This window comes from Canis lupus, chromosome 24, assembly GCF_003254725.2.
Source record: "Canis lupus dingo isolate Sandy chromosome 24, ASM325472v2, whole genome shotgun sequence".
Lineage (NCBI taxonomy): Eukaryota > Metazoa > Chordata > Mammalia > Carnivora > Canidae > Canis > Canis lupus.
The window spans coordinates 6,225,179-6,235,341 of NC_064266.1; the positions used below are offsets into that span (position 1 = coordinate 6,225,179).

General features: G+C 42.6%; 1 protein-coding gene across 2 annotated transcripts; it reads right to left on the reverse strand.

The window, feature by feature from the left end:
* Positions 1 to 1,694: 1,694 nt before the first annotated feature.
* Positions 1,695 to 6,723, reverse strand: OTOR (otoraplin). 2 transcript variants are annotated; one of them, XM_025469251.3, is made up of 5 exons: positions 5,123 to 6,723; positions 4,619 to 4,758; positions 3,588 to 3,698; positions 2,743 to 2,758; positions 1,695 to 2,637 (listed from the first exon to the last, which is right to left on the reverse strand). In XM_025469251.3, exons 1-5 carry the CDS (start codon positions 5,235 to 5,237, stop codon positions 2,492 to 2,494), a joined length of 528 nt encoding a protein of 175 aa, XP_025325036.1. In that variant the 5' UTR covers positions 5,238 to 6,723; the 3' UTR covers positions 1,695 to 2,491. The 2 variants fall into 2 exon arrangements, with proteins under 2 accessions (XP_025325036.1, XP_025325037.1); XM_025469252.3 differs by having other exon boundaries at positions 1,695 to 2,758; positions 5,123 to 6,709.
* Positions 6,724 to 10,163: the final 3,440 nt, after the last annotated feature.

The following is a 10,163-nucleotide window of genomic DNA, read 5'->3' on the forward strand; positions in this document are numbered from 1 at the left end:
CATGGGGTAGGGATACCGGGTTAGGAATGTTGACTGGGACACCTGAGTGGCTCAGTGGTTGAGCATCTGCCTTTGGCTCAGGTCATCATCCTGGGGTTCCGCATCGGGCTCTTCACAGGGAGCCTGATTCTCCCTAAGCATGTGTCTCTGCCTCTCTGTGTGTCTCTCATGAATAAATAAATAAAATCCTTTAAAAAAAAAAAAGGAATGTTGAAACCCTGCTTGTTTAACCTTGGGAGAGCTGCATCAACTCTCCGGTACTCAAGCTTTTTTCATTTATTTATGTGTCAGATGAGAGGAGAGAACTAAAATCAGTGGTTCTCAAAACCTCTCATGTCCAAGGGATTCAGAGCACGCTACCCCAAAAGATGTCACTGTGGCATATTGATCATTTTGAGCTGAATGCGGTTGAGAAAGCACAGATGCCAGAAGGGCTCTCCGACCTCCCCCTTTCTGCCCTAAAACAGGCCATAAAATTTCCCACGAGGAAGGTGCCCTTCGTGTGCTGGGAAGAGAATGCTCTTATCACTGGGCACTGGGAGCTGGCCCTGGGATGGGCCTGTACAAACAAACCTGCTGAAATCACCTTTATCTTCCACAGGTCTCCTTATACATTCCTAGTCACTGGGCCACAATTTACTGTCCTGAGTCCGAGCCACTTTGTCTTGTCATGTACACAATTTATTATTCATTGTCTGAAAAGGTATATAGCCATGTGGCTCTAATGGCTTCTTTGTGTCTTCATTTTCTCTTTGAAGATTCCCATCTCCATGTAAAAATATTACATTCAACACACATGCTTTTCTCCTGATAATCTGTCTATGTCAGTTTAATTCTGAGGCCCTGCCAGAGATCCAAGGAGGGTAGAAGGAGGTTTTTCTCTTGCCCTACAATGCATACATGGATCTCGAGTCTGGGGTCTTGTTAAAATGCAGATTGTAATTCAGAGAGTCTGCAGCGTGCCCCTTACATTCTAACCAGCTCCCAGGAGAGGCCCAAGCTGCCGCTGGGTCAGGGGTGGCACTTTATCTTCCAATGGCTAGACGGTGTTTAAAAGTCCCTGCAGGTGCTTTCATTCTGTGGATGCAGCTAGGCCCCCAGGAGATGGAAACCAATCAGTGACCTCAAAAGTCCTGGATGAGACTGGTTCTGGTGAGTGGGAGCCAGGTGCTGCCAGGAGGGACTGTGGCCCAGAGCCCTGTGCCTGGGGAGGAAGGCTGGAAGCACGAGGCCAGATGCATGGGGGCTTTGGCCATGGGAGTGCCATGGGGGTGCTGGGTGTCTCGAGGGATAATGGGGTACCTGGACTAGAGAAGCCAGCAAGTGAGAGGCAGATAGAAACAGAGGTAGACCAAATGCCTCTTACTTAAAATTGTGCTGACCACCCTAGATGCTTCCTGAAACATTGTATGGAGTACAGTAAGACAGAGATCGTGGACAGGTAGGTTTGGGTTTGAGGGGGCTTCTTTTGGAGTACCATTTCACATGGTGGAATCCCATAGGAATTTGGCAAAAACATATTCACCCCAAACCACAGTGGACAGCGCTGGGAAAATGACCCCGGGTGGTCCCAGTCTCCAACTTGTCCTAAATGCCCGCCTCCTCATGCTGGTGGGATGAACAGACCACAGAAAACTGAAGACTAACCCCACTTCCAAGCTTCTCCATGACTTTTGACACCCCAGGGTGAAAAATTTCTTAAAACAATTTTTTTTTAAGTCAGAAATTGGGAATTGTTTTGAGCATAGGCATTTTAATTACATGTAAACAAAGACTCATGACTACATAAAAAGAATTATACGAGGAATACACAGTCAAAGCAAATATCCAATTAAATGTAGAAAAATGTATACATCCATTGGGACCACCAATCCCCTTACCAGATTGCTTCACACATTATCCTTGACTGGGGGAATTTGCACAGGAAGAGGATATTCAAAGTTGAAAGAGAAGTAGAGAAACAACCCATAGACTTTCTGTGCTACCCCCCACACCTAGTCTTTGAACTTGAAGCTCGAATGTTTGCAGTAACAGCACATATGAAGGGGGAACTATTCCATTACAAATATTTCATAAGCTGCTCCATCCTTATTACATACACACATATTTAAAATTTGGGGAGAGGTAAATTGGTCATTAGAAGATAAATTTCAATTGAAATAATTTGTGATTTATTTTTAAAAACAAAAGGCATAGTCTAAATATCTATGAGTCCAAAGAGCTCCTCTACTCCCACTAGTTTCACAACCCAAAGGCATCAAATATTAAAAGTAACAACAATCCTAGAGTACTCCTTGAGGATTTAGCCCCTTTGGGTACATTATAACACTCCAAATGGCCAGTGAGACAAATAATTACAAAACAGCATGTCCAAAGGGAAGACCTGTGACCTACCAAGTTTGTATAAAGAGCCAAAGAGCTGGCAAGAACGATTTAGAAGTCACACAACTGTACTATCATCTGTATGCAGCCCTGTGGAAGAGAAGATTCTCTAGGCTGAAACATAATTTCTGCTTTCAGTTCTCCCACTTGAGTTGAACGTCACCCTGCCCAGGTGGTGGGAAGACCAGGCCAGCAGAAAACTGAGTGGAACCCCCTCTGTCATCTGCCACCTCTGGCGCTGAAGGCCCAGCCGGCCTGTAAGGTAACACAGCCTTGAAACAAAAGTCAGGAATTAGGGACTTTTTTTTTTCTTTTTAGTTTTTCCTTTCTATTTGCAGGTTTGTCTAATTTCTTACTCACAGAAGAAGTCAATGTCCTGGAAAACAAACAAACAAGATTGAACTGAGCAACAGGGCCTGAAAACAAAGGCAGTTTCTTTATTTAAAAATCATAGGTAATCAAAGGGAAATTTGGAATTTAAATAAGGTTGAACCCCAAAGAATATGATCTAATTATCGCTTTAAGTCAAAAACTACTTAAAAATGAAGGTTCTCAAATACACTTTTAATTTGTGGTTATTGGACACCTTCAAGCTCAATGCTCAGAAGTGATGACAGGCGAGTCCCGTTTGTGTGGGCTGGGCAATGTTTTGCATTATGTCACGCAGCAGTTAGTTCTTAGGAGAAGCTCTTCAAAACAACCACCCTGCAAAGTAGCTCAAAGGGGATCTTTTATTTCTCTTCTGGGGTTCACAAGACCCCAGGGCATTGGAAAGAGCGTAATTTCTTTTTCAAACGTAAGTAGAATCTACCACAGAAATAAAGTATCTAAAGATTTTTTTTTCTAGGACGTTTTGAGTCAATTAAACACAGGTACCATTTTTTTCCCCAGCCCAAGTGTTTTAGTAAATAAATGCAACATCAGTTAAGAGTCCATTAATACTTTTTAGTTTTTTTCTTTGTGATGTGGACTCTTTAACAGGATAATTTGGATCTAAAAACAAAAGGGGGCCAGTGGAGAAAGTTCAGTAACCTTTCAACCCTAGAGTAGGGGTAAATGCTCTCCCAAAGCTCCCAGTCTCAGGGAAGCACCCACTGCAAGGCAAGGGGTTTGCTCCATACATCTTGTAAGTGACATGATGCACTGTTGACACCTGCATGACCCCAGAGTCTGAGGCCTCCTCTGGCCTGCTCTGAGACACTTACCGTAGTGGGGACTTCCTTGGTGGCTTCTTGGTACACGTGTTGCTCCTCCACCAAGCTGCTGGGGAAATAGCCCACGGTTCCCATCTCATCCTCGTGGTCATCTCCATAAACCTGAGCACCCAGAAGAGTAACAGTCAGGGGATTGCTGATGTGAGTCCACTTCTAGAAACCCTCTGGCATCACATGTGCTGTTAATGAGAATTACATAATGGCAATGCCTCAATTTTCTACTCTGGGCTCCAGGGGCCTCAGACCCGAATTTGAAGTTCACTCACAGCAATTAAGTCAACCCACAGAAAGTGTGTATCTGCTCTTCTGCGGCCTGTTCTTCCCAGTCTCATTGAGCATTTATTTTATGCAATCTTGTGAGCCACCCAAAATCTTTTTGGAACCCATAGACAAAGTCGGTAGATTAAAAAAAAAAAAAAAGAAGAAGAAGAAGAAACTAAATAGATACTTGTATTTTAAAGAACTGGCATTTCTCAGTCGTTAAAAATTCAAGGGCACAGATACTGGAGTGAATTTAAGATTTGATTCTTCATTACTTGAGAATCTATCTGTGGATCTGCAAATGCAGACAGGAAACCAGCCCTGCCTCGTCCCTCCGGAGGGTCTACCCCAGCAGGTTCTCACTGAAGAAAGCAGATTCTCTGGAACTGAAGAGGGTGTTAGTTTCCTTTAAAATATTGAAGTGGAGACTGGCAGCCAACACGCATGCCTTTTACTTGGCAAACCTGTTCAAACATTTGAGTAAATTTCAAACTCTTTGGGATGTTCGAGTCCCCATGTGATTGCCTAGTTCTTGCCAACACATCACATAAACCTGTGTTTGGTCTTGTTAGGAAATTTTGTTTTTTCAACGTGCAAGAAAAGCAAATACATGTGAATTTGTGCAACTTGCATTTACAACCTCTACATTGTTCATAAGAGCTAGTTTTAAAGACTAAAATGTATTGAAGGTAGGTCATAGAGAAAAAATTAAGAGCAACATATGTCAAGATGTGTGTATATTTGTAAGGATCTCATCTTACACTGCCAGCCCAAAATTCTCCAGCTCCATTTTCTTTTACCAGCTTCGAGTAAACGTAAATCTGCTGTCCTTTTTTCACATTAATGAACCTACAGTCTGGGGCATTGTAATCTTCTTGAGCTCTGGCCAGAGAAATAGTATCTGGAAGAAAAAAAAAACACACACATTGAAATGACTACATTTTAGTCTCCTAGCTTTTCTAACAGTAAAAAGGCCAAGCATATCAGAAAACTAGGAAATCAGAGTGAGTAATAACTCTCAGTTTACAGCTCTTGTTCAGTTGAAGAAGAGTGCCATAGCCATGGTATGAGAGCTGCACCCAACAGGATCTTAACCAAGAGAATTCTCTGTAGTAAGATAGAGGTACAGACCAGGAGAAGCAATGCTAACGACATAGACATTAGAGAAGATTCACTTAAAGCCCAATCAGATTTTTGACTATTAGCAGATTTTTTTTTCAATTATATAAATAGAAAAATAACAAAAGGCATAAAAATGTCCTTACACACGCACTCATCATCTGCACAGAGCTTCTTGGAAGCAAGTTTGTCCATAAATATTCCACACACGGCACATATGGCCACAAGACCTGGGAGGAAAAGTAATAATAGTCTGGCCATCTTCCTTTTTTTGCTGTTTTTGCTGTCGTCCTTTAACTGGAAGTGGAAACTGACTGCAGTGGTTCCTATCTTTTATGTGGAAGCCAGACATCTGGGTAAATCCCCCCAGCCAATGGGAAGGAGCCCACCAGTCCTCTGCTTTCATAACAGCTGCTGGGCTCCAGGGGCTAATTTGCATCTGTTTTTCCAAGGAGACTCAAACTCAGTGTCTTTTTTTTAAAACACAAATGATATCCAAGACAGCCCACCACTGGTAAAGCCACTTCAGCTGTGGCATTTTTGCACTAGCAGGGCATTGTGGAAAGAAGTATCAGAATTTTGAATCATTTAAAACAGTTTTTAAGCTCAATTTTCATTTCTTTCAACTTATGAGCCAAGATGTACTAACTATAGGAATCTGCTGAAACTGTGAGATGGATATCCTTTGGACACATAATTTTCCTTGAAAAGAATCCAATTAATAAACATGTGGATTTGTTTAATAGCTAAATCAAGGATGCTTAAGCTTACAAATCAGCCACGATAGGATATTTGGAAGTCGAGTCTGTTCTGAGGCAGACATGGTTTGTAACACATGAGCTGTTACCACACGTCTAGACCCTATCAGTGAGGAAAGGAAGAGATAGGTGAGTTGGAAAGAATGGAACAATCTTGTTTTCATCTCTGGAACATTTGAAATTCAATCTCAAAATGTTCCTGGGTAAGAGCCTCTCCCTGCTTCCAGATATCTTTCCGATGGACAGAGGGGCGCTGCTAGAAATCACTTCAAGTGCCAATATGCAGCTCCGTCGATTCATCAAATATTTATTGAGCACCTACTGTGTGCCAGGCACTGCTCTAGGCACTAGAGATGCAGCGATGAATAAAAAACTTCCCTGACCCCAAAGATTTCCTTTCTATGAGGAAAGACAGAAAGTAGGCTGCTGCTTTTTCTAGTGTTTGGGGCTGGTATTTCTTTCATAAGATTCACAACCCCCATCCCCCTCATTGTTTCTAGAATAGAGGTCTCTGTCAGGATGCTCTGTAAACTTGGTGATGATAAGATTTCAGAGCCGAGCCTCCTCCTCCCTCCCCCCAAAATACAGTCACCTCCCAAGATGAAGACAAGCATTCAACTTACAAAATAATTTTGTACAAAACTGAGGATAAACCGGTAAAGCCAAATATAGTACTATTTTTCAAAAAGGTTTTATTTGGAGGTGGGGGTGTGACTATGTGTCTGTAATTTCAGGGGACAATCTTTTATACAGCTGGCCCGGATTTGGAAGCTTGTTTAATTTAATATCTTCATTATGGGTGAAGAAACTACAGCCCAGCAAAGGCTAGAGCCACCTTTCTTAAGCACCCTATCTAAAGGTTCTCCAGCAGGACTGGGTCCAGTGCTGCTAGGTGTTAGTCTAAGTCAGCAATGTTTAATAGAAGTATAGTACAAGCCACAGAGTAGGGATTTAAAATTTTCTAATAACCACATTAAAAAAATAAAAAGATATAGCTGAAATTAATTTTAACACTACCCTCTATTTAAACTATTATATAAAAAATTACCACTTTGACATAATCAATATAAAAATTATTACCAAAGTATTTTATATTCTTTATTTTTTATTTATTTTTTAAATTTTTGAGGAGGGTGCTTGTTTTTGTTTTTTTCTTTAAAGATTTTATTCATCCATTCATGCAAGACACACACACAGAGAGAGAGAGAGAGAGAGAGAGAGGCAGAGACACAGGCAGAGGGAGAAGCAGGCTCCATGCAGGGAGCCTGATGTGGGACTTGATCCTGAGTCTTCAGGATCATGCCCCGGGCCGAAGGCAGGCGCTAAACTGCTGAGCCACCCGTGCTGCCCTATACTCTTTTATGAGTCCTTGACACTCATGAATTTTACATTTACAATATATCTCAATTCAGATGCTAAATTTGTATAAGATACACTTGATCAGTGTTTTGATTTTATAAAATTTACAGTTGAAAAATAGATTCTCATATTAACTATATTCCAAACACATTGAAAAGTTTTCCAGTATACCAATTGAGTATAGTTTAAAAATTTAAACCAATAAATTAAATAAAAATGAGAAGTTCCATGTTCCCACTGCATTCGCCACATTTCAAGTGTTTGGTAGCTGCATGCATGCTGCAATTTTATATATTTATTTTTTTAAGGTTTTACTTATTTATTTGACACAGAGAGAGAGATGGAGAACGCATGCACACACAAGCAGGGGAAGTGACAGGCAGAGGGAGAGGGAGAAGCAGGCTCCTAGCTGAATGGGGAGCCCGATGTGGGACTTGATCCCAGGACCTTGGGATCATGACCTGAGCTGATGGCAGATGCTTAACCGACTGAGCCACCCAGGTGCCCCGGAATTGAGATTTTAAATTCATCATTTCCTGTCTCACTTCGAGGAAAGGATAAATTAGAAATTATTTCTGAAAGCAGGCTGCCAGTGTGTTTTTCCTTCCTATAATCTAGGAACCCAAGAGGGTCTCCGGGAAAACTGAAGCATTGATTAAATGTTCTTAAGCCTGATCAGGCAGCTGTTTTACAGATTGTGATGGTCTCAAGCCAGCCCTCAACACAGGAAAGTTAAAAGACAATTGCCATTTAAGAGGCACTTAGCAGAAACCGGGACTGCACCAACTCAGATTGCCACACCGTGTCCAAGCGCCCCACCCCCCGCCCCCGAGGCAGAGTGAACCGTGGAATAAAGCCACCACCAAGAATAAAGCCACCACCAAGCCATCAAAGCAACTTAGCAAGCTAAGGCTGGTGCTACACCAAGCCATTATTGGCTATTGGAAGGTGGAGAAGTAAAGAAAAGAGATGTTAAGCCATCTAAGAGCATCTGCAGCAGGCCTGGCATGTCCTAGCATTCGGCTGCGGGCAGAGATGCAGAGATGGGATGGAAACTAATGTTTTGCAATTTGGAACTTAAAGTTACAATAGTGAGCAGTTGGACCTGGAGCCCTGCAAGATATTGGGGGTCCGGGGAGGGGCTCAGTCCTGAGCAGGCTCACCTCCTTCCTCTGGATTTTCCAGTGCATTCTCTGAGCCTTTAATCCCCAAATGACATTTTTTCTGCTCTCCTTCCTGAATTAGTTCTCGATCTGTAGTTCTTAAAACGGGGGTAGGGGCTCCTTTAAGGTTTGAACAATGGGTTTAGGCAGGGGATAGGGTGGAAGCAGCCTCCTAAGCCATGACCTACAAGGCCCTGCGTGATCTGGTCCCTCTGCTCCTTCACGTCACCTCCTTGTCACTCTCTGCCTCACCCACTCTGTTCCTGCCATACCAGCTGCTCCTGTCTTTGGAAAACTCGAAGCTCATTTCTACCTCCGGCCCTCCGGAGTTTATTTAATGTCAGGGAAGCTCTTGCTCCATAGCCTGGGACTCAGGGCTCTGGACAAGATGTCTCCTCAGACAGACTGGTTTCTTGCACTCCTCAGCTCAATCTGTCCATCGTGTGACCGCGGTGCCCTGCCTCGTCACTTGTCATTACCTGACAGGCCTTATTTGTTTACATGGTGACGATTTGTCTCCAGACACCACAATGAAAGCTCCAGGAGGTGGAGACTTGTCTAACTTGTCTAGTTTTCTCTTTGCTCTATCATTATTCGCACCTAGAAAAACCCTTAGTACTCAAAAATAGATATTCATTGAAATTGTATGCTTAGGTGTATACATGAATGCTTTTGGTTTTATTTTTGTTTTCCCTGAGGAAGGCCGTTAGGTTTTACCAGATTTCAAGAGGTTCATAACACGCCCTAATCAAGACTGACTAAGCCATCAGGGCAGAGACTGAGGTTTTGCCTCCAAAGCATGGTCCCCAACCCAGCACCTTCAGCGTCACTTTACAAAGCCTCTCAAACCCCACCCCTCCCCCCAGTCCTACTAGATCAATCTACAGTTTAACAAACTACGCAAGTGATTTGGAAGAACAGGACAGTTTGAGAAGTACAGCTCAAGGGCAAATCAATTACAGCGCACGTTTTAAGCCAGGGCTTCACAGTCTTCATTAGATCTTTACTGGGATACAATATTCCCAAGGACAAAATGCTTGCTAAATACCCAACAGACTATACTTAAAGCCTTAAAGTTGAAAATGGAGATGTGAGCCTCTTGCAACACTTTCCTTTTTTTTTTCTTTTTAAGATTATTTATATATTTATTTGAGAGAGTGAGTGTGAGCAACAGGGAGAGAATCTGAGGCAGACTGCAGAGCAGAGCCTGATGCAGGGGCTCGATCCCACAACCGCAAGATCATGACCTGTGCTGAAACCAGGAGTCAAGACACAAGCAACTGACTGAACCACCCAGGCGTCCTGCACACTTTCCATTCCTGCACCATCTTCTACTTATCAATGTGCTGCCTTTGAAAAATACAATTTGAACTAATCATTACAACCTACTTTGAAACATAGAAATCTGCTTTGTTAGTTCTTAGCTCACATTGGAATCACTTAAGGACCTTAAAAGTACTGCTGACTGGGTTTCACACCTAGAGATTGGGATTTAATTGATACAGGGTGTAGATGAGATGTGGGCACTTGGAAACAATCTGCGGCCTTAAACTGAGAAGCTGAGAACCACTACATGAGATGGGCACATCATCTACTTCGTTGGAAACTCCTGGCAACTCCCAGATTGGGAAGGGGAGGAAGGACTGAAGATCACAGCTTCATCCCACCATCTTCAAAGTGGACTTAGCTCCTTTTCTCTTACCCCTCTTCCCTCTTGAAGCCTTGCTTTCCAGAGTTTGATAACATTCCAGGAGATTTAAGCAAATAAGTAAACGCATCCATCATTGGGAGCAGAGGAGTTACAAGGAAGGAAAGGGGGAAACCCAGAATAAACTGTGTTGTCCGATTGCAGTTAGAGGTACTGCTATACATTCTTTAATATAATTATATAGATGCAGCCACAAATG